At 36.8% G+C, this 24,537-nt stretch overlaps 2 protein-coding genes across 4 annotated transcripts in view; both read left to right on the top strand.

Annotated features, from left to right (window-relative positions):
• The window catches only part of TMEM117 (transmembrane protein 117), a gene marked incomplete at both ends in the record, with an annotated part of 622,588 nt that overhangs the window by 206,642 nt on the left and 391,409 nt on the right, over positions 1-24,537 (top strand). The gene's annotated exons all lie outside the window — the stretch shown is intronic.
• On the top strand, positions 24,038-24,409 carry LOC308270303 (thioredoxin-like; the record flags this gene model as incomplete). Its single annotated transcript, XM_080706112.1, has 1 exon — positions 24,038-24,409. The coding sequence occupies one exon, from the start codon at positions 24,038-24,040 to the stop codon at positions 24,407-24,409; it is 372 nt and encodes a 123-aa protein (XP_080562238.1).

Raw genomic sequence — 24,537 nt, 5'->3', positions numbered from 1 at the left:
GAGAGAGGGCGTGATTGGAGAGTGTGTGGAAGTTCGCCCTTCTCCCCTGCACTCCTCCGAAATTGAGTGTCCCAGCCAGGGGCGTCTGGCTGGGTTGCCTGTGTTGCTGGAGCCATGAGAGTGGCCTCATAGTCCATCAGAAGACCAGGGTAGGCTTGAAGCTTTGCCACTCATACTCCTGCCCTACCTCTGACTCTTCTTCCCTTTGAATCCTTTCTCTTTCTCTAGAGGAGGTTTCCCAAACGAAAATATTGCTGCATTTAATTTGCCTCTTTGAAAATATTCTCCAACTTTGGTGTGTCTAAGGATTCTTAGCTGACAAGAAGTCCAGAGTAGCTTTCTCACTCTTTATCTTCCTTTCCTGAGGGCTTTCTTATGCCAACAGAGCTGTATCTGCCAATTACCTGCAACCAGACAATCCCTCCACAGTGCGGCCATTCACCTAAGAGGCATGGCTGGCTGTTATCTAACTGAGATTGGCTAGCTGGCTTTTTTTTCTTTCTTTCTTTTTGAGCTTTTAGAAAAGCTTACCCATTATGACTTCCACTAGTTGCCGGTGACTACGACCGGCCATAGCGACCAACAGGGTACAACACGTGGCCGCAGTTGCTAATGGCCACACTTCCTAGACCCTGCCACTAAAAAAAACCAAACTAGCTTATCGCCCTAGAACTGGTTTTTAACCACCGAAAAAAAAACTTACTACCATTTGCTGGCTTGCTTCTCCTGTTTGGGGAACTTTCTCTGTCCATTTATCCTCCTTTAGCTTATTTCCTTAGAACCTGTTTCCCATTGCCGGGAAAAAACTTACTGCTATTTAGAAATGGTTGCTGGCTGGCGTTTCCTGTTTGGGAATTTTTTTCTGGAGGTGGGCCATGGGCTTTTCTTTTAGATTCAACCTTGTATAGGGATTTTAAAAGTGTCCCATCTGTGATGTGGGCCGAATGGATGGGCACTCATTGGGCCTAATAAGCCTACGCTATTTAAAGGGGTTTCTTCCTGGAGGGGGCGGGCTACTCCCTTTGGTCGGGGGTTCCCCACGGGCCAGAATTGCCTCCCCCATTTTGGGGGAACTCTATCACTCCAGGAAAGTACATACCTTTTGGGGTGCAGTGGTATTAGGCCCACCGACGAGATGCCCTGGAAGTCACTTTCAGAGCTGCCATGCTGCAAAGGCTGCTCTATAGTTGTTTTAAAGCTCAACAGCTCACCAGCTGGAGCTAAAACTGCTGCAGTTCCCCACTGGCCCACTGGACAAAAAGTCCCGTGAAAATTACTGAGCCACGTGCTCCGCGTTGACCCAAGACGTTGGGCACCAAATATGTTATGGATTGGGAGACTATGTATGGTTTGGGGAAACTGTTCCCTGGGGACCCCTGCTAGGGTCCTGGACATACTTTCCCCCAACCCATAACAAAAACCCAAAATGACCCCAAACAGAAGACAAAAAAATGTGGATTCTTGTCCTAAGCTAAGAATAAATATGCATAGCTTGGACAGTTGCTGAAGATTTAAAGAAGTTTATTAAAAGATGGAAATACAGAGAACAGGAACAGCTCCATACCAGTCTGGCATGGAGGGGTGACTCGAAATGAATACATCCTCTGTTGCCTATTTTGATTGAATTATTTTTTATAGTTTAAGTTTTCTAAGCTCTTCGTATATTCTAGATATTAGACATTTTTGGGGGTCTGGGGATGGAACCGAGGGGCATTCAACCTCCGAGCTACCCCCCTCTGCCCAATTTTTTATTCTTTATTTTGAAACTGGGTCTCACTGAGTTGCAGAGGGCCTCACTAAGTCACTAAGGCTGTCCATGAACGGCGATCCTCTTGTCTCAGCCTCCCTAATGCTGGGATTACAAGGGTGCACCACCATGCCCAGCTCAATATTAGACCTTTGTTTGATGGTTAAGTGGTGATCTTAATTCTTGTTTTAATTTATTGAGCTTTTGGAGTCTTATAAGAAAGTCTCTACCTGTACCAATATGTTGGAGAGTTGGTCCTACACCTTCTTCTAGTAGTTTGAAAGCTTATGGTTTAATTTCTAGGTTTTTGAACCATCTTGAGATGTATTTTGTGCAAGGTGAGAGGTTATGTTTTAGTTCCATTTTTCTATATATAGATAGCCAGTGATCCCAACAGCATTTGTTGAAAAGGCTGTCCTTTCTTTAGTGTATGTCATTGGCACCTTTATCAAAGATCAACTGGTTATGGATAGGAGTTTTTTTTTTTTTTCTGAATCTTTATTCTGTTTCATTGGTCTATTGTGCCTGTTTTTGTGCCAATACCATGATATTTTTACTACTATGCTTTGTAGTTTAATTTGATGTCTGGTATCTGTGGTGATGATATCTCTATTTTCATCTCTTATCCTTATGATTTGGGTCTTTTCTCTCTTTTTGTTAGGTAGGCTAAGGGTTTGTCAATATTATTTGTTCTTTCAAAAAACAGATTTTTTGTTTTGTTTGTTCTATTAATTTCTGATCTGATTTTGATTATTTCATGCCCCCTGCTGGCATTGGTGTTAGTTTGTTTCTGCTTTTCAAGGGCCTCAAGGTACAGTGTTAGATTGTTTGAGTTTTTTCTGTTTCTCTGTTTTCTGTTTTTTGTGAACACTTAATGCTGTAACTTTTTCTCTTAACATTGCCTTTAGAGTGTCCCATAGATTTTTGTATATTGAGTAGATTTGGTAGATCTATTGTTACTTGATTCCAGGGATTTTTAAAAATTTCCCCTTATTATCATTAATTCTTTTAACTTCTGCTTATCTTAGAAAATTTTATTTCTCCAAAAATTTTAAAGAATGGCTTTGCTGGACATAGCAGTCTTGGTTGAAAGTTATTGTCTCTGAGTGCTTGAAGTGCATCTCTCCATGTCTTCCTGGCTTTCAGTACTTGAGCTGAGAAGCCTGGAGCGATTCTTACCTTATTACCCCTGAATGTCAGCTGGATTTTTTCTCTAGACTTAGGACTCTCTCCTTAGCCTCAGGGGCACACATTTTGATTATAATGTGGTATGGGGATGACCTTCTTTGCTCCTGTCTGATTGGGGATCTGACTGTCCCCTACAACTGGATGTCCTTGTCTTGATCCATGTGATCTGCCTGTAGCCTGTACAGTTGTACAGTCCCCTTATTCAGGAAGGCCCCAAGCTTGTTTCAATGCTCTGCTGTTGCTATCTTGAAATATATATTTTGAACAAGGAGCTCAGGTTTTAATTTTTCTCTGAGTTTTACAAATCAAATAGGTAGCCTTATTTCTAAGCTTTAGTTTTTTTTAACATAAACAGTAATTTTTTTACCAAATATTAAAAAAAATTTTATTGGTGCATTGTAGCCCAATATCTTAATGGAGTACAAGATGGTAGAGACATACATGCACACATCACTCATTTAGCCCTTCCTCAATTCCCACCCCATTCCCTCCCACTTCCTTCCTTCTCGTGTTTGGCTTAGTGAATGACTTTGATATGTTTGTGAATGTATATCATGCATAAATCAGGTAGGTAGGCTTATTTCTAAGCTTTGGTGTTTTTCATTTGTAAAACATGGACAGAATTTTTTTTCTTCTTAGAATACTTAGGATTCTCCTAAGAAATGATATACTAGAGCCAGGTGTGGTAGCACACGCATGTAATCCTAACATTTGGGGAGCTAAGACAGGAGGATCGAGGTTTGCGGACAGCCTCAGCTACTTAGTGAGGCCCTTTGCAACTCAGTGAGACCTTGTTTCAAACTAAAGAATAAAAAATAGGGTTGGGGGTGGTGCCTGGAGTTAGAATGCCCCTGGGTTCCATTCCCAGTGCCACAAAACAAAACAAAACAAATGTTATGCCAATGGGAGAATCGTATAATGAGCTTAATACAAACTACTTAATTTATAAAACAAGAGACTGATATTGTCCATATCTTGCATTTCTTTTTTGGCTTAGTTTTCTCCAGACCAGTGCCCTGGAGTGAGAAGGACAAAATTTAAGTATTCTTTGAAATTAGTACATTTAGGCAGCTTTGTTGAACTGTGGCCGGGCGGTATGGAGTGAATATTGGTGGGGAAGGAATTTCTCTTGATTACTTCAGCAAAACAGGGCCCTGGAACCACAGTGCTCATCTGCTATCAGTGTCATGGCTTGAAGGCTTGGCAAGGGACAAGTGCCAGTGGCAATGATGACAGCGATGGCAAGGTTCGCTTTTATGTTTTATCCTTCTCTTGCTTTAATTTTGCAGTGCTAAAGATAGAACTTGGGATAGGCATGCTAGGCAAGTTTTTGGCCATTGAGGGACATGCAGCTCTTCCTTTTAGGTTTTGAAGGATCTCAGGATGCCGAGAAGCAGACACACTACTGCCAGTACCACCACCAAAATGAACTGACACCATCATGGGAGGAAAACAAAACTATGGCAGATGCCAGGTGGTTCCTCAGGCACTGTGCTAAAAATACATGTGAGAGGACATTTCCTGAGATATAGTTGGAATAGATTTTGTCAGGTGTTGGATTTAAAGCTAGTAAGAAATAGAGGTTGTTCATAAAATTAAGACCCATCTTGCACTTTGAGCTTGTATGGTCCCTGACATCAAAGTTACCTTGACACATGAGCCTCTTTTTTCTCTTTTAATTAATGATGAGAAAAATTGGATTTTAGTTATATAAAAAGCAGCAAAAGAATCAGAGAAATTATTAATGTGAACACCAAAGGCAAGGAAAAAAACAATTATTAATACGAATTTGACTAATTCTTTTCTTCATTTTTTGTGGTACTGAGGATGGAACCCAGGGGCATTCTACCTCCAAGCTACATTCCCAGCCCTATTTTTCATTGTTTATTTTGAAACAGGGTCTCATTGAATTGCAAAGAGCCTCACTCAGTAGCTGAGGCTCTCCTCGAACTACAATTCTCCTGTTTTAGCCTCCCAAATGCTGGGATTACAAGTGTGTGCCACCACACACAGCTTCTTTTCTTCCTTAAAAAAATAACAATAAATTATTACTGTGATGTTAGAGCTGTTTTCATTTCTTGTTCTTACCTCTCAACTCATGAAGTTGAAATCTATATAGTATGTGAGATATTCTGTTCATGATCCTACATTTGTACTGTAGGTTTAAATATGGATAGCAAATCAGCATAGTTTGCCAGTTAACCAGTGCTGTTACATATTTGAATCATCAGTGTCCACAATATTTCATTTATTATTATATATGGATAAAAACAGTTGTCCTTTTAAAAGTTGAACTTTGTTGTTGTTTTTTCTGTGGTTTTTTTTTTTTTTTTTTGGTGGTACTGGGGTTAGAACCCAGGGGCTTTCTACCTCCAAGCTATACTCCCAGACCTATTTTATATTTTTATTTGGAAACAGAGTCTCACTAAGTTGCTGAGAGCCTCATTAAGTAGCTGAGGCTGGCTTCGAACCTGTGCAAGCCTCCTGTCTCAGCCTCCTAAGCGCAGGGATTACAAGCGTGCGCCACCACACCTGGCTAAACGTTTGGTTTAATAAATCCAGCTCATTGAGAGCAGTGATGGATAAAGATCTCATGGTAGGTTCACGGTAAAATGACTAGTCCAATGGGAGACAGGAAAAAAAAGTGAATAAAACACATTTCTAGGAGCAGCAGAGGTAACGACAGGCCTTGAACTGTTGATTTGACACTTTGTGTAATTAAAACGGAAGAGGGGACCAAACTAAGAAGCGTATTTCCCATCTGTTGAGCCTTCCTTGGAAAAGCACTATGCTGTTTAACAAGTTCCTTGCCCAGGTGTTTTCGCTCCTGCCAGCTGGCAACTATAGAATGTGGTACCATCTCATACTCACCAGGAGTCATTACAACAAGTTCCTGGGGAGTTAACAAATAGAACGGATCTAGGCATGCTCAGCAGGAATGAAACTTTAATATTCTCAACCTGCTGAGGGCAGTGAAAAGTGTTCATTAGAAAGTTGTTCAAATGAGTCACATTTTTGTGGCCTGTATTTCTTTACTATCTGTTACTCTGAGGCTAACATTTCCACAGGTACAGGCTGCTGAATTTTTACACAATGATACAGAGAGCTTTACTTTCATTGAATGTTTATACCATCTCAGTTTATAGCCTAAGTAAGGATATTTGCCAAAACAATTCTCTCTCTCTCTCTTACTTTTGAAGAGTCAGAGCTAAATTTTTTGCTTAGAAACATAAATGATGACATGAACTACTATGTTCTCTAGAAATTTAAGTGACCATACAGTAAAATAAAACATTTCATCCACGAGCTTGATTAATTCCTGTCACCTTTGTGTTGGTCTGAAGGGAAGGACATCTAGATTTTGTTACTTTGAAATACCATCTGTTAAATTGCTAAATTATATTCTAAGCTTTTTTTTAAAATGAAGCTGATGCTGTCTAAGAACAACTTAAAACCATTAAGACAATTTTATTTGAAGTGTAACCTTGAAAAATATGGAAAATGTTATTGCTTCATGATTTTGCCAGAGTCCTTCAAAACTAAGCAAATTATTCCAACAGCATAGTTTTATTTTTATTATTCCTTGTGCTGACAGTTCCTGGTTCATATCTTATATTTTCTTTCTTTTCTTTTCTTTTCTTTTTCTTTCTTTTTCTCTCTCTCCTTTTGTTTTTCATGGTACTAGAGATGGAACCAGGGACATTCTACCTCCTGAGCTAAAGCCCCAGTCCTATTTATTTCTTTAGTTTGAAACAGAGTCTCACTGAGTTACAAAGGGCCTCACTAAATAGCTGAGGCTGTCTGCGAACCGCGATCCTCTGGTCTCAGCCTCCCAAATGGTGGGATTACAAGCGTGCACTGCCATGCCTGGCCATATCTTGTGTTTTCTTATTCATGAAAAATATTGTTCTCTTAAAGATTTAGTTCTAGACAGTGTCTGATATCAAAATATGTTGTAGTTTTACTACACAAAAAGGAGAAAAATCTCAATATTTCATTGACATTTCTAAAGGCAAATAACTCAAAAGAAATGTAAAAATCAGCAGACAGAATTCAGAAAAGAAAATTACAGGAATTAATCATAACTTCTATGTTGATAATAAAATCTCAGAAAAAGAAAATGATATAATTATTCAAAATGCTAAATTTTGAGAGATCGAATACCATTTGTTTAAAAGACATTTTTTTTTTATGTCAGGCATGGTGGCACACTTGTAATCCCAGTGCTTGGAAGGCTGAAACAGGAGGATCGCACAGTTCAAAGCCAGCCTCAGCTACTTAGTGAGACTCCCAGCAATTTAGGAGACCCTGTTTCCAAATAATGTATAAAATAGGTCCAAGAGATAGAAAAGCCCCAGTACCACCAATAAATAAATAAATAAATAAATAAATAAATAAATAAAATAAATATTTTTGTATTATCAGCACTTTCTTTTACTTTGATGCTTTGCAAGATCATGCCTTTGGAGCAGAGAGATATTCCAACTCTTCTGAAATATTTCAGATCCCTCAAATGTTTTTTATTTCTTAACAAAGTTGGCAGTAAAGCTGCATCAAATAATTGGAACTGTATGACTTGGCTGAGAATAGATATTGTGCAACACACATGATGATGTGGCTCTTCCACATTCTAGAAAAAGCAATTCTTTGCAGCTGGAGGCACCACCTATACAGTGTTTCTGCATACACAGCTGGTTCATTTTTGGTGGCTCATTTACGGAAAAGAGTGTACTCTGTGGGTAACTCAGGAGCTTACACAAGAGCAAATGAGCCACAGGAAAGATTCTCTGGTGTTTGACTTAAAATGCAGTTATTCTTCCCTTTCCAGGATTTTGCTTTCCGGTTTTAGTTAATTGTTGTCAATCACAGTTTGAAAATATGAAATGAAAAATTTCAGAAATAAACAATTCCTAAGTTTTAAATTGTGCACTTTTTTGAGTAGTGTGAGAAAGTATTGTGCTCTCATCTTCTTCCCTACCCAGGACAAGAATCCTTCCTTTGTTTAGAGTATCCATGTCGTATATGCTACCTGCCCATTAGTTACTTAGTGGTTGTCTCAGTTACTGACCAATTGTCATACTATATAGAACTGGTGATCAAGTTACTTAATAATGGCCCCAAAGTGCAAGAGTAGTGAATCAAAGGAAGGACTAGGACATAAAACATGGAAGAATAGATTGCTTCTGGTACTATGTGGCAATGCTGCCAGGTATATAGACAGAAACATAGTATATAGAGGGTCCATATTGTCTTCCATTTTAGGCATCCACTTGGGGTCTTGGAAAGTATCTTTATGAATAAGGAGGGGCTGTTATATATTTTACTATGCAAGCTCAAAATATATCAAAGCATTTTGTTTATTTTTATACATTTTTTGCAGTGCTGAGGATGGAACCACCGAGCTGCACCCCCAGCCCTGTTTTTTATTCTTTATTTTGAAACAGGGTCTCACTGAGTTGCAAAGGGCCTCACTAAGTAGCTGAGGCTGGCCTTGAACCGTGATCCTCCTGTCTCAGCCTCCCAAATGCTGGGATTACAAGCATGCGCCACCACACCAGCCATTTTTATACTTGTATTGATGTATTATATTCTCACATAATAATGAAGATCATAGTGATAGTAACAGGCATGTGCAAAGCACAGGATGGGCTTTCCCCCATCTCCCTTCCCACTCTTCCCTTCTTCACACATACTGAGATTGGGGTATCCTTACATATGTACATGATGTCAGTGGAAGTGGCTCCTTCATTAATTCCCCCTCTCCCCCACTGCCACCCTCCCAAGACCACTTCCTTTGATCCACTTGTTTTTTTTCCCATTATCTAAAGTTCCTTTTATATCCCAATTACTCTCTAGCTTCCTCATAGAAGAGAAAACACAAGACCCTTCAGTTGATGTGACTGGCTGATCTGACAAACTCATAACTTTTTTTTTTTTGGTGGTACTGGGATGGAATGGAACCCTTCTACCTCCAGGCTACACTCCCAGACCTACTTTATATTTAATTTGGAAACAGGGTCTCTTAAGCCACTGAGGATGGCTTTAAACCTACACAATCCTCCTGTCTCTGCCTCCCAAGCATGGGAATTACAAGTGTGTGCCACCAAGCCCAGCTATAACCTAAACTTTTATGATACAGAGAAGAAACAAACTAAATAATTCTTCATCCTCAGTGAGACACTATTTTATTTTTTATTTTTTAAATTTGAATTAAAAAAAATTTTTTTTTGGTGGTCATGGGGTGGAACCCAGAGGCTTTCTACCTCCGGGCTATACTTCCAGACCTATTTTACATTTTATTTGGAAACAGGGTCTCACTAAGTTGCTGAGAGCCTCATTAAGTAGCTGAGGCTGGCTTCGAACTTGTGCGATCCTCCTGTCTCAGCCTCCTAAGCACTGGGATTACAAGTATGCGCCACCACGCCTGGCTGAGAGACACTATTTTATTGATGCATTTTAATCATAAATCTTGATTAGGTTCAGGGTGATAGAGACATACATGCATGCAGGACTTGTTGAGCCCTTCCCACTCCACTCCCTCTCCCTCCCACCTTCCCTTGCTAAACTCAATGATTGGCTTTGATAAGTTTGTGTATATACATTATGTTCATTGCAGTCTTTCTCTCCTCAAGTCTTCCTTCCTCCTCCCATTTCCCTGCGTTAAGTCTTCTCCTTCACTCCACTAAGGTTTCTCCTCCTTTGTCTAGAGTCTCTCCTGCGTCCCATTTTTTCCCTAGCTTCTGTTTATGAGGAAGATCATCCATTTGTTCACTTATTGTGGCTGACTAATCTCACTTAACACAATAGTCTCCAGTTCCGTCTGTTTCCCTACAAATGACATAATTTTGTTCTTCTTTATGGCTGGGTAGAATTTCACTGTATATATTTCCCATAATTTTGTAATCCATTCATCTGTTGATGGGCAAATATTTGGCTGGTTCTACAGTTAGGCAATTTTTAACTGTGCAGTTATAAACATAGATATCTGGTAGTCTGGTTAAAATTCTTTTGGGTATTTTGAGAAAACACAAAATACTCAAGTAGATCATAGGATAGGTTCATTCTCATTCTTCTGAGAACCCTACATACTCTCCAAAAGTTATTGCACTAAGTTTCAGTCCCATCAACAATGTATCAAGTTGGAGTTAGGTGTAATCTTAGGGTAGTTTTGATTTTTATCTCTCAGATTGCTAATGATGTGGAGCATTTTCAGACATATATTGGCCATTTGTATTTCTTTTTTTGTGAAGTTCTCTAGTTCATTTGCCCCCCTTTTTGTTTTGGTTGTGAGTTTTCTTGAGTTATTTGTATATTCTATATATTTTGTTGACTCTTGAGGTTCTTGATAGTTTCCTTTGCTGCATGGAAGTTCTTCAGTTTAATGCAATCCCACATATTAATTCTTGTTTTTTTTGTGGCTTTGGGGTCTTGTTGAGGAAGTATTTTCTCATGCCTATACTTTGGAGTGTTGGTCCTATGCCCTCTTTAAATAACTGCAAAGTTTCTGATCTAATTTCCAGGTCTTTGAACCATCTTGAATTGACTCATACAAGGTGAAAAAGTGTGATTTGTTTTCATTTTTCTGTATATAGACAACCTATTTTGCCAATACCATTTGTTGAAAAGGTTCTCTTTTTCTCCAGTGTATGCTTTTGGTTGCTTTGCCAGAAATCAATTAGCCTTAAGGATATGGATTTGTTTCTGAATCTTCTATTCTGTTCCATTGATCTATGTTTCTGCTTTTGTGTCAATACCATGCTGTTTTTATTAGTATGGCTCTATAGTATAGTTTGAAGTCAGCTAGTGTGATACCTCCTGCATGATTCTCATTACTGAGAATTATTTTGGTTATTCTGGGTATTTTCTTGTTTCACACAAATTTAAGGACTGACTTTTCTATATTTGTGAAGCATGACCATGGTATTTTATAGGAATTGCATTGAGTCTGTAGATTACTTTCGGAAGAATAGCAATTTTGACATATTTTGCCTCTCCTTCCATCTTTTAAGATCTTCAATTTATTTCTTTAGTGTTTAATAATTTTCATTGTAGAGGTGTTTTACCTTCTTGGTTAGATTTATTTTTAAGTATTGTATTAGTTTGGGGGTTATTGTGAATGGAAGTGTTTTCTGGATCTCTTTTTCAGTGGCTATATGGTGGGTATATAGAAATGCTTCAGGGTTTTTTAGATTGATTTTTGTATCCAGATACTTTTCTGAATTTATTAAGCAGTTCTAGCAGTCTTTTGGTTGAGTTTATTGGGTCTTCTAAGTATAGGATCATGAATTTGCAAAGAGAAGTACTTTTAGTTCTTCTTTTTCTATTTGTATTTCTTTGATTTTCTTATCTTGCCTTATTCCTCTGGCTAGAGTCTCAAGTATAATATTGAAAATGAGTGGTGACAGTTGGAATGCCTATCTTGTTCCTCATTTTAAAGGGACTTCATATAGTTTTCCCCCATTCAATATGATGATGGCTATGGGCCTATTATATATTGCCTTTTTGATGTTGAGGGATGTTCCTTCTATTCTGATTCTTTGCAGTGCTTTTAACATGAATAGATGTTAGATTTTGTTCAATCCTTTTTCAGCATCTATTCAAATGATCATGTGATTTTTGTCCTTAGTTCTGTTTATGTGGTGAATTACATGAATTGTTTTTTGTATGTTGAACCATCCTTGCATCCTTAACATAAACCTGCCTTGGTCATAGTGTATAATTTCTTTGATGTGGTTTTCAATGGTTTCCTTGAGCTGTCTTTATTCAGTTTTGATATTAATGTGATCCTGGATTTATAGAATGTGTTTTGGAGAATTCCATTTCTTTATATTTCATGGAATAGATTGAGATGTATTGTAATTAGTCTTCTACAAAGGTTTTATAAAATGTTCCTGGGAAATAACTTTGACCTGGGCTTTTCTTTAATAGTGGGCTTCTTATTGCTATTTTAATCTCTTTGCTTGCTATTGGTTGGTTTAAATTTTTTATTATCTTTTGATTCAGTTTAGGAAGGTTGTACGTGGTTAGAAATTTGTGTCTTCTGGGTTTTCCATTCTGATGGAGTATAATTTTTCAAAATAGTTTTTGATGATCCTCTAGATTTCCATGTTATTTGTGGTAATATCACCTTTTTCTTCTCTTACCTTATTGTATTGATTCTCTATCTTTTGGTTAGGTTGGCTAATGACTTATCTAGTTTATTTTGTCAAGAAACCAGCTTTTGGTTTTGCTGATATTTTTTCATTTGTTTCCTACTTCATTGATGTATGCTCTGATTTTAATGCTATCCTGCCTTCGAGATTAAGCTGTTCCTGCTTTTCAAGGGCATTGAGGTGTGTTATTAGTTTTTTGTTTGATGAATTTCTGTTCTTATGTTCACTCTAAGTGCTATTAATTTCCCTCTTAATACTGTCTTTAATACTGTCTTAATACTGTCTTTAAAGTGTCCCAGAAATTTTGGTACATTGCATTTCTATTTTCATTTGCTTCTAGAAATATTTTTATTTCTCCTTTTAATTATTGTGTGGTATTAAGTTTTCATGTATTTATGAAATTCTTCTGAGTCATTATTGCATTATGGTCTGAAAAGATACAGAAAGTTTTGTTACATTTTTTGAATTTGCTAGTGTTTGCTTGGTGGCCCAGGATATGGTATGTTGTGGAGCAAGTTCCATGAGCAGCTAAAAATAATGTGTATTCAGCTTAGTTGCATAGGTAATTCTATATACATCTAGTAGGTCCATTTGGTTTATGGTATGCTTTAGGTCTGAGGAATCTTTCCTGATCTATTGTCTGAAAGATTGGTCTAGTAGTGTGAAAAGAGTGTTGAAGTCTCCCTGTATTATTGTATTGGAATCTATGTGAGAATGTTATAAAGAGTTTGTTTTATAAACGTGGTTGTACCTATATTCAGAGCATAAATGTTGACAATTGTTATATTCTTTTGTTGGATTTTTCTTTTTAACATTAAGAAATGAACTGTGTTGTCTCTTCTGCCAGCTTTACTCTTGAAGTCTATTTTGTCTGATATAAGAGTTGTTATCCCTGCTTTTCTTCAGTTCCATTAGCATAGATTACCTCATCCAAGCCCTTAACCTTTGGTTTTTGAATATCTTTACCAGTTAGGTATTTCTTACAGACAGCATATAGAACAATTATTATATTTAATCTATTTTGATACTTTATAGATTTTAATAGAAGAGTTAAGCCATTGATATTTAGGGTAATTATTAAGAGATGATTTTTATTTTCTAAAAGTTTGAGTTGTATTTTCCTTTTGAGGTAGTATTTATTCTTTGGTTAGTTATTAATTTGATGGAAATCATTTTTCTCTGGTTCTGGCATTTGTTTTTTATTCCTTCTTTGTAAAATATTTCTCTGAGTATTTTTTCTAGTGCTGGTTTGTTAAGTCATAAATTCTTTTAGCTTCTGTTTGTTATGTTTTTTTTTTTTCATCATTTTTTTTTTTTTTTTTTTTTTTGTGTGTGTGTGTGTGGTACTGGGGTTCCTGGAAGCCTTTCTACCTCCGGGCTACCCTCCCAGATCAATTTTTTTTTTTGAACTGGCTTCGAATTTGCGCGATCCTCCTTTCTCCACCTCCCAAGCACGGGGATTACAAGCATGCACCACCACGCCCGGCTTTTTTCATCATATTTGAAAGACATCTTTGTTGAGTAGTATAGTCTTGACTGGAAGTTGTTTTCTTTCAAGGTTTGAAATATTTCACTCCAGGCCCTCCTGACTTTCATGACTTGGCTTAAGAAGTCTGAAATCATTCTTTTTATTCTGCTTCTGAATGTCACTTGGTCTTTTACTCTGATTGCATTTTAAATTCTCTCCTTGGTCTTAACTTTATTTTATTTTATTATTATGTGGCATTGTGAACCTTTGATCTCATCTAATTGGGGCTCAACATGTTTACTGTTCTTGTGTATCGACTTTGTTTTCTATGCTTGGGAGATTCTTTAATATTATTTTTCTGAGGAGTTTTTTATTATTTTGGTTTCAGTTTCTACACTTTCGTTCTTTTTTTGGTTTTTGTACTGGGGATGGACCCCAGGGGCATTCTACCTCTGAGCCACAACCCCGCCCTATTATTTTGAAATTGAGTTGCAAAGGATCTCACTAAGTAGCTAAGACTGTCCACTAACCACAATCCTCTTGTCTCAACTTCCCAAATGCTGAGATTACAAGTGTGTACCCCCATGCCCGGCTTCTACACTTTCTCTTATAAATTTTATTTTTAGATTTGCTTTTTCAAAGTCATCCCAAGTCTCTCGGATGTCCAGTTCATGCTATCAAATTGACTATGCATCTATTTTTGGAATGATCATCTTCTACAAGTGAGATTCTATTTTTCTTGTGGTCTAGTCTACCATTGATGGTTTGTACTAATGTTTTAATTCATTTATTTTATCCTTCACTTCTTTCTGAGCTTTTTAAAAATTCCTGTTAGGGTATCAGGTTTTTAATATGATCTGTCATTTCTTTCAGGAATTGCCTGAATTTATTTATTTATTTATTTATTTATTTATTTATTTATTTATTTATTTATTATGTTGTACCGGGGATGGAACCTAGGGGCATTCTACCTCTAAGCTATACCCATAGACCTATTTTTTTAGTCTTTTTATTTTTGAATCAGGGTCTCAATGAGTTGAAAATGGCCTCACTAAGTCGCTGAGGCTGGATGTGAACCACAATCCTTCGGTCTCAGCCTCTTGAATGCTGGGATTACAAGTGTGTGCCACCATGCCCAGCTCCCTGAACTCTTTTTTAAACTGTTGAATCATTCCAACTATTAAAGTTCTGACTTCTCCTTCTGCAATTTTCTGCAACTCTGAGTTGGTGAGCTCTGTTGTTGTGGCTTATTGCTTTCTTGATATTCTTCTTTCTCATATTTTCAGGTTTCTTAACTTTCTTAGGTTTGCATCTTTGTTGTGTTTGCTGGCTCGCTCGCTCTCTCTCTCTCTCTCTCTCTCTCTCTCTCTCTCTCTCTGGATTTCCTATGTCTAAGCTCTTTCTCTTCTCTCTTTATCATATCCTGTTCTGGAGGTAATTTTTTTTTACCTCCAGCTATGTTTTAGAAGTTATTAGTCTTAGTCGTATGTGTGTTCACAGCTTTTTGTTGAGTATTTATCACCCTACAATGCTGTCTCTGCAGTCTGTGTCCTCTGTCACCCCTGTGTTCTTCTGTCTGTAGATCATTAGCAGTGGGTTGCAGCTACTCCAGGACTCTGTCTGCTGATACAGTGGTGGCATTGATGGGTTGCAGCTGTTAGACTGGGGACCTATCTGTCACCTCCCTAATAGGGAGTAGTCTCTAGGTGTAAGCCAGAGCAGTTTGTGTCCTATGTATTTCTAAACTTCTGTGAGTGAGGTACTGAGCAGCTCAGCTGTTGGCTGGGATTGGTCTGTCCTTAGTGTCTGGAAATCTATTTTGTTGATTCACCTATCTGGTCCAGCCTCAGCAGTGGGGATTTTGAGGATTTAGCTGGTATATAAAATGGCAAATTGATGAAAACAATGGTGAAGGGTGGGTGAGGAAGAAGGGGATAGAAGGAAGAATGCAAGAATAAAGTAAGGTTAGGAAAAAGTAATACAAAAAAGATAATGAAAATAAAGAAAAATTCTAGTATACAATATAGAGTATATAGATATAGTAATAATAAATGGAAAAAACACAAGGTATTGACAAACAGATGAACTGGGAATCAAATAGACAACCAAAACAAAACAGTCATTCATATATACATGCATAACAGGAAAGGAGACAAAAAAGAAAGATAAAAGAGGGGAACCTTAATTGTTTCACAGAGAGTAAGTAAAATTTCCTTTTGGAAATTGCTTCAGAGCTCTGGTTACACGTTTAGAAATTGCTTCAGAACCCTGGTTCAAGCTTACTCTGCTGCCTGCTGTGTTTCCTCTTGTTAATGAGGTATAGCCAGGTGGATGAGTGGAGAGGAGCTGGCCCTCACTCCTGGCTGCTGAGAAGAGGCTCTTCTGGGCTGGGGGCTGAGGGCTGGGCATGTGGCCCAGTGGCAGGGTGCTCACCCAGTATTCAAAAGGCTCTTAGGCTTAATCCCAGCACTGCAGCCTTCTTGGGTCTGTGGATATTTTCAGCCATTTAAGGCTCACTTCTTACTGAAAGTTCCTGAGCACATTCCAAATGTTCCTGTTGCTTAGAAACCTGTGTGTGTGTGGGGGATCATTCTGCAGCCTCAGTGCTAAGGCTTCTAGTGAGACCCTGGACCAGTGTATCTCTCTGTCTACAAAGCCACCTAGCACCAGTGTCAGGCACTTGGTTCAGTAGAAGCCAGAGTGGGGAAGTCTGTCTCTCCACAGAAAAGGTTGGTTGGCCTGAGACTTTCAAACCTAGTGTTTTCCTTGGAATTTTGTGTGTGGCATGCAGCAAAGGTATACATGTGTTCCACTTTCTCTTATTGTGTTCCCTTTTCAGTTATCCAAGGTGCAGGGTTTGCACTCACCTCCCTGTGGATCACACACTCACCTCTGCCAATGGGCACAGTGGGTCTGGGGAGGTAAAGAGTGATAGGGTGGTGGATTTGGTCACCTTTTCCTCTTCTTCGCCACTGTGGACTGTGAAATTCTGTGCCTGGTGTCCTTGCTATCTGTGTGTTAAGTCTTGCTGGATATGGGATTCTCCAGGGTTTCTAAATTTCCTGCATGTTGGAGGTGCAGACTATGTTTCTCCCATCTCCACTTGCTCAGTGATTTGCTGTTTCTTTTTACTTTTTCAGCCTCGGTGTTTAAAAGCATCTTTATAAATATTCTTGAGTTCTCTGTCTCTAGTTCCCACATCCCATGAAGGTAGTTTGAGGTGTGTGATGCTGCTCACCTTGGGGTTCCTGTCCCACACCTTGGGGCTCCTGAGAAGAGTTAGAGGCAATCCCACCTTAGGGTCTTATTCCATTGTCCACTTCAGCAGCCAAGATACTATTTTAAATTAATTAAATCCAAGTGCCTTAGAGAATTCTTTCTCTAAGTATATGATGTCCAAGTACCATCTTACAACCTGTAAAATTGTATGAGAAATGCAAAATTCTTTCTTCATGTCATGCATAAAAATGATTTTTCTTAAAAAGGTACTTTTCTAAAGAAGAGTAAGTTTATGTTCTGAGTTGGGGGGTGGCAAATTATGGCATATAAACTAAGTTCCTCCTCTCACCTGTTTTGATATGATCCATGAGTTAAGAATGATTTTTGCATTTTTAGATGATTGAGAAAAATCAAAAGAATATCTCAGGGCCCATAAGTATTATATGAAATTTAGTTTTTAGAGTTCATAAATAAAGTTTTATTTAAGAACACCATGTGCTTGTTTATATGCTTTCTGACATAGAGTGTATTTGTGAATGCTTTTGTACTATAATGGAAGAGTAGAGTTGCTGCAACACAGACAGAGCATAAAATATTTATCATCTGGCCCCCTTTTAAATGAAATCAGAAAATATTTTATTGGTTTATTTCTATACTTTTATTGGTAGATTATAGTCTTACATCATATTGTGGTTAACAATGATAGTGACACACACACAAAGCACTTGTTAGGCTTTTTCTCACTTCCTCCCCATTCATCTGGCCCTTTAGGGATAAAAGTTAGCCAGTTTCTTTTTTAAAACTTTAATGTAATTTCTGTTTTTGATATGCAGTTACATAAAGAAGTTTTTATAGTTATATTGGACTTTATGTTATAATTATTTTCTGCACTTTTTGGATATGTAATTGTAACAGATTTGATTAGATCTTATTATTACATTAGCATTTTATGGCATGTAGTAGGTTCTCAAGAATATTTTTAAAAGAATGGATAAGTAAATTAAGACATAAAGTTGAATAATATTGGTTCTAAAAAATTATCCATTTTGGCCATATGCTTTTGCTTTTAATTTAAACTGTAGTTTTGAATATTATACTTCTAATGTTTGTCATGTCCCTGAAGTAATCAATTGTCACAAATTTGAAAATAATACTTTTGTGAAATCTCAAACTATATTTGTGCTTAACTTAAGTCAGCTAAATGTAATCTTACTTAGTGTGTGATGTTCTAGCCTTTTGTATTCCCAATTTATTTTTTTTATGGCTGCTATGTGCAATGCAGTATTAAAACTATATGCAAATCTCTAAGATTATTCTCACTGAGAGGCAGAAGCTTCTATGGTCTGTGATCATCCATTTATACATAAAGAAATTGATTTGTAGAGAATCAATAATTAGTTTGCCTTGTAATATAAATCTGAGATTTCTGCTGCAGAATGGCTTTCTTCTGGTACACTCTCAAGTCTAGAGTTTGAAGCTTTCATTATTATTGATTTTAATTATTTTTAAAATTAATGACTTCCTTGGGGCTTCTTTTGAGACTAGAATAAGTTCAACATTCAAATCTTATAAGTTAGCCAACAAATAAATCTCTAATCTCATCAAGAAGTTTTATTTATTTATTTTGCTGGAAGCCATATGAATGAGAAAGATGATATCTCACAATTTTATTAATAAAAACATATCAGCATAATTTAATGCCACATATATAACATTAACTTTTAGAACCAGAATCACTGTGAGAGGTAGTTGTGTAAACCTTGATCTAAGGACTAATAAAAACCATTTAATCTAGACAGGTCTATCAAAAAAAATACTTTTTGGTAAAGAATATTAAAACATGGGTTAATTTTTTAATGAAATGTTAAGATGGATAATTGAGATACAAGATCGTTTCTATAAATCTGCAAAATATAGAGAATAGTTGTATTAGAGTGACATTATTATATTAAATTTTATTTATATTATTTAATATAAAACAAAAAGATATCCATGGTTTTTATAAGCATGGCGGTCTATGGTAGTGAAGGAAACTTAAGTAAGAGAAAAGGATTTAACAAGTTACATTTTAAAAGTCTAACTTAGTCTAAAACAACATTTTTTCATGAGGAATATGTGAAACCTAATTGATAGTACTAATTATTTTGAGTGCCCTCTGTGTATGAAGGGAGTCTTTCCTATAGGTTGTATAGATTCCATTTTCTATAGGTTTTCTGTTCCAATACAATCTATAGAGATATAGGCATATATAGATATAGATATATAGATATGTAACATCTAGGTTTGGGTAAGTAAACTCTATAATGTTAGAATATCCATGAAATTGCTGAACAATGCATTTTTCAAAAATATTCTTGTTGCTAAGTAACACATGAGTATATAAAATAATTAATGTAATATGAGGCATGCTATACAGCATAATACAATGAACTTTATCTCCCAAATAAAGAATCAGAGCAGTACCCTGAGCCCCTTCAAAAATAGGGATTATTTTGTGCCCAGTTTTTATTTATTGCCATGGCTTTATTGTATTTTATTTTGGTTGTACTGGGGATTGAACCCAGGGATGTTCTATGTCTCAGCTAAATCCATATCTTTATTTTATTATTTTATTTTGAAACAGGGTCTCACTAGGTTACTGAGGGCCTCACTGAGTTGCTGAGGCTGTCCTTGAACCTGAGATGCTCCTATCTCAGCCTCCCAAATACTGGAATTACAGGCATGCACCACTGTGCTTGGCTTTCTGTGTCTTTATTTTAATGTAGTTTTATGTCATCTGTATAATAAAAAATATTTTGCTTCTATTCATATTTCTTTTGTATTTTTATCTCTACTCCTGTGCCTTCTTCATTTTTCCCTGTAGTAAAATATTTATGTGAGTATATCAAAAGTTATGTATTCATTATTCTACTGTTGAGTATTATACTATATATAGTTTTCCCCCTTATTTTATACCATGATACTATGAATCTTAATGTAAATGTCTTCTAACACACATGTGTAAAAGTTTTTCTTGGACTTGTAATGAGAGGTATAATTGCAAGATCATAGTTTCCAAATGCTCTCTTTACTATATAATGCCAAAAGCTTAAACCAATTTATACTTATCCCTGACAGTATTCCATCTGGTCCCCATCCTCTTCAGCATTTGGAACTGTCAGACTTCTTAGTTTGTGCCTATTTATTTGGTGTAAAATGACCTCATTGTGGTCTTAATTTTCATTTCCCTTATTACTAATGAGATTATGCATATTTTTATATTTTTATTACTATCACATAGTTTTCTTTTGTGAAATGCCTTTTGTCCTATGCTTTTGCCCATTTTTGTTCCTTCCTGTTTGGGTTGCCTGTTTTCTGTTGCTATTTTCCTGAATAAAATTATGTTTCAAAACTCCAAAAAAAACCCCAAATATCTTGAAGCCAAGAGAATTTCAAAATACTATATAAATACTCCACAATTATGCTTTATTTATTTAGAAAGATCTCCAGAGACAAAATGTTCAACTTCAGTTAAATACTATGTTCATCATATATATAAAATGTCATTTTAAACCCAGAACTATGAGTGATGCTTTATTCTAAGAATTGAGATTCTTATATATTAGTGGACAATCTGAGTACTGAATGTGGCTCTGGAAATTTAATTTTATATTATTTAATCATCATTTATATTACACTTGCACTTTGAAAAACCTTCCAATAATAATGAAATTTAAAAGTTCACTGCGGTATCTGCTTAAGTTCTTGCTGTCATATCTGTAGTTTTTTTAAAAAAGGCCTTACAGCAGGATATCATTATTCTACATAATATATCAACATAAGAAGTACTTAAACATCATTATACAAATTGTTATAATTATTTAAAACACAACTTTAAACTCTGAGTCCTAACGTGGTATTTCAACTGTAAGAAGCCAGTGTATTCTACAAGATATGAGTTTCCACCATTAGGTATCTTCCATTCTTTTCTTCATCTGTATCAGAAAAGGTCACTGTCTGGGGGTTATCAACACCGTCTCTTTTCTACCTGGTGAGACGGCTTGAATTTCTAAGACCTGCCCTTTCAAGCGCTCCTTCCTGTATCTCAGACCCCCATCCTAAGAATAACTTACTCATTGACTTCATATGTTTATAGTGGGACAACAAGGGCCATGTTGGGATTCATGCTGAATATATTCTGGTGTTGTTTCAGCCTATACAAGAGAGCACCCGACCCTGCTGGCATTGTCAGAATTTAAATCAGTGCTTCTCAGGTGGGGGGAAAGATTCTTTTACATTAAATTTCTGACGAGTAAAGAACTTTTTAGGAGAGGACTTCCCTATGACCTTTGCTTCTCCGCACCATTTCAAGTAAACAGAATTCCTAAAGACTGCTTTCACCTGTGAGGTTTAAATGAGAACTGTATCTGATATATAATAAATGTTCATTAAATCTAACCAATGGGAAAAATGATGTTTAATTTGAATGGTTAGCGATCCTCTTAAATTTAACATGATTCATGTGTTGCTATTAATTCATGAAGCCATCTTATTAAACCTCTATTTTGAAAATAAAAACATCTCTCATTTTATACTTTGTGGGTCACTACTTTTGTATTTGTACTTGTTTTATTTTCCCATGATCAACTAAAACTAATTTGACAGGGACTTTGTCTCACTTATCTGCCAAATGATTAGAAGATTGCTTTAAATATCTAACAAGTGCTCAGTAAATGTTGTTTTGACTTAGTAAATGAAAACCAGGAAATCTTCATGGTATAGCATAACCAGAGATTTAAGAAATGGTAATAATAGAAGGTGGTCTTTGAGCCGGGCGTGGTGGCGCACACTTGTAATCCCCGTGCTTGGAAGGCGGAGACAGGAGGATCGCACAGGTTCAAAGCCAGCCGTGCTGGCTTAAGAGACCCTGTTTCCAAATAAAAAAATATAAAAATAGGTCTGGGAGTGTAGCCCGGAGGTAGAAGGGTTTCCAGGAACCCCAGTACCACACACACACAAAAAAAACAACCCAAAAACAACAACAAAAAGAAGGTGGTCTTTGGAAATGTAATATGTGCTATTTTCATGCTTCAGTAAAAATTATAATTATAATAAAACCATTATCATTTAAAGATGCTGTTTGTATTAGTCAATATTCTCACTGGCATAATACAAAACAGTTGACTATACAACTTAGGAGGGAAGATGTGTTTGCTCATAGTCCTTGTGAGGCTGCGATCATCAGAGCTCAGAGTGCAATGGCAGAAGGCAGAGAGGGAGAAAGCAAGGTTCTGCTATTACACTAAGAAGACTGGAAGCAAGCAAGGAAGGGAATTCAAAGACAAAAGCACAGTGCCTAATGCCACACCCTAAGGGATCCACTTTCTCCAGCCACCCCTCACCTGCCTGGGTTAACAACTGGTAAATACATGGCAATGTATTTATCATGGATTAGATTATAACCCCCATGACTTCGTTACATCAACTCTGAATATTAATACATGAGCTCCTTAGAAGACATTCTAAATCTATCCATAACAGTAGTGATTCTGGGGCTCTGGTATGACCACTTTGCCTGGTTCCCTTTCACTAACATTAGCACTGGGGAGCTTAATCTGAGTACACTCTTAAGAGCACATGACCTTCAGCTTCCTCCTGCAGGGGTTCAAGTGACAACAGCAGCAAAAAAATAAATCAAAAGAGGTATGTTTAGGCAAAAGCAAAATGGTGTCTCCTTACCTATGAAAGTTACTAGTTAATAATGAACTTGAGTTATATCATGAAATCTGCATTACTTTGAAAAAACAATGTTCTTTATCCTCATGCCTAATTACTCCTGAGCATAGCAGTTTAAAAAAATGTATAAAACTACTGTCCTGTTGGTCGCATTTTGGCAGGTATCTTTTCCAGAGTGAAGAAAGAGAAGAAATAAAGTGAAGCGTTTCTTAAAATTGTAACTTCTTTTGAAGTCACAATTGAGACTTAAATTGAATATTTTTTAACCAAGGTTTTCTGCTACAAGTTGTCTAAGGATACTCACTCCCAGTTATCAGTTTTAACAAAGTAGGGCCATTTAGAAAGCCAAGATGAGAAATGTTGCTAGGCTTTGCCACAGCTGCTATTTTAGTAGGATGCTGAATGTCTAAAAATGCTCTGGCTCAGGGTGTCTTGGATGTTACTTCCAACTCTTAATTCCCTCCCACATCCTACTTTGGTCTTGTTTTTCATTTAAGAGTTAGGTTGGTTCTGAATTCTGGCTTTAAATTCCATTTCCATTCATACCCACATCTGCTTGACTTTCTGTTTCTGGCCTAAATCCCAAGCAAAAATCTGTCTGAAGAGATCAGCAATTCAAATGGTTGAGGACTGTTTTAATCAGTTGTGTTGGGTATTTGAGGTGTTGGTATCACTATCAAATAAAATTCTGAAACTTAGCCATGTAATGTCTGGAGATGGTATTTAAGACCAATCAATGCTTGGAGATTATAACAACCGGGGTTAATTTACTGTCTTTTTTTTCCTGAGGAAATTTGTAACTCATTTGAACTAAGTTAACACTGATTATTTTATTAAGACTTTATAAATTGCACTGATGGCAGAAACAAGCAGGAAACTATGGTCTTTTTTATACATTAGCACCTTTTTAGTTGGGGAGATATAGATTCCAAGACCCCAAGTAGATGCCTGAAGTTTCTGATAGTACTGAACCTTACATGTACTGTGTTTTCCTATGATAAAGATTAACTCACAAGGCAAAGTAAGTGATTAACAAAAATATCTAATAATAGCACAATTATAACAGTACACTGATATGAAAATTGTATACTTTTGCTTTCTGTCAACTGCCAAGGTCAGGTAGCTTATGCAGCATGGATTCACTAGAGAAAGGGATAGTGGATAGTTCATGTCCCAAGTGGGACAGCACAGGATGTTGTAAGATTTCCTCAGGTTACACTACTCAGAACAGCAATTTGAAACTTATAAATTGCTTATTGTGGGGATTTTTTACTAATATTTCTGAAATGAAGTTGAACTCTAGTAACTGGAACCACAGAAGTAAATGTAAAGATAAGGGAAGCTAAGTGCAATGACTCCTGTATTATAATACCAGGGAAACTGAGACAGGAGAATCATACGTTGGAAGTTGGTTTCAGCAATTTAGGGAGACCCTCAGCAATTTAGTGAGATCCTGTTTCAAGATAAAAAAGAATAAGAGGTCCGTCTCACCTGTCGGATCCACTTCCATTGCTTCCTACAGTAACTCAGCAGACCCCAGCAACCAAAATGGTGAAACAGATGGAGAACAAGGAAGCTTTTCAGGAGGACTTGGAGGCTGCTGGCGATAAGCTTGTAGTAGTTGACTTCTCCGCTGCGTGGGGTGGGCCTTGCAAAATGATCAAGCCTTTCTTTAATGTCCTCTGTGAAAAGCATACCAATGTGCTATTCCTTGAAATAGACGTGAACGGCTGTCAGGATGTTGCTGCGGAGTGTGAATGCATGCCCACTCTCCAGTTTTTCAAGAAGGGCCAAAAGATGGGGGAATTTTCCAAAGATAATAAGGAAGAGCTTGAAGCTACTATTGATGAATACATTGAATTGTGTTTTCTGAAAAGCATAACCACCTATGAACTGTTTGAAACTTGTAATTTTTTTTAATTTACAAAAAGTATGAAGTATGAAACTATATACCCAACTGCCATCTGATTATAAATGACAAAAATATTAATTTTACCCTTTAAAAATAAGAAAATATAGCTGGGCGTGGTGAAATTAAAAAGTTAAAA

Source organism: Muscardinus avellanarius (assembly GCF_963383645.1).
Source record: "Muscardinus avellanarius genome assembly, chromosome: 11".
NCBI classification, from domain to species: Eukaryota; Metazoa; Chordata; class Mammalia; order Rodentia; family Gliridae; genus Muscardinus; species Muscardinus avellanarius.
Note: the sequence above shows the minus strand (reverse complement) of the source record. Positions and strands in the feature narration are given on the sequence as shown.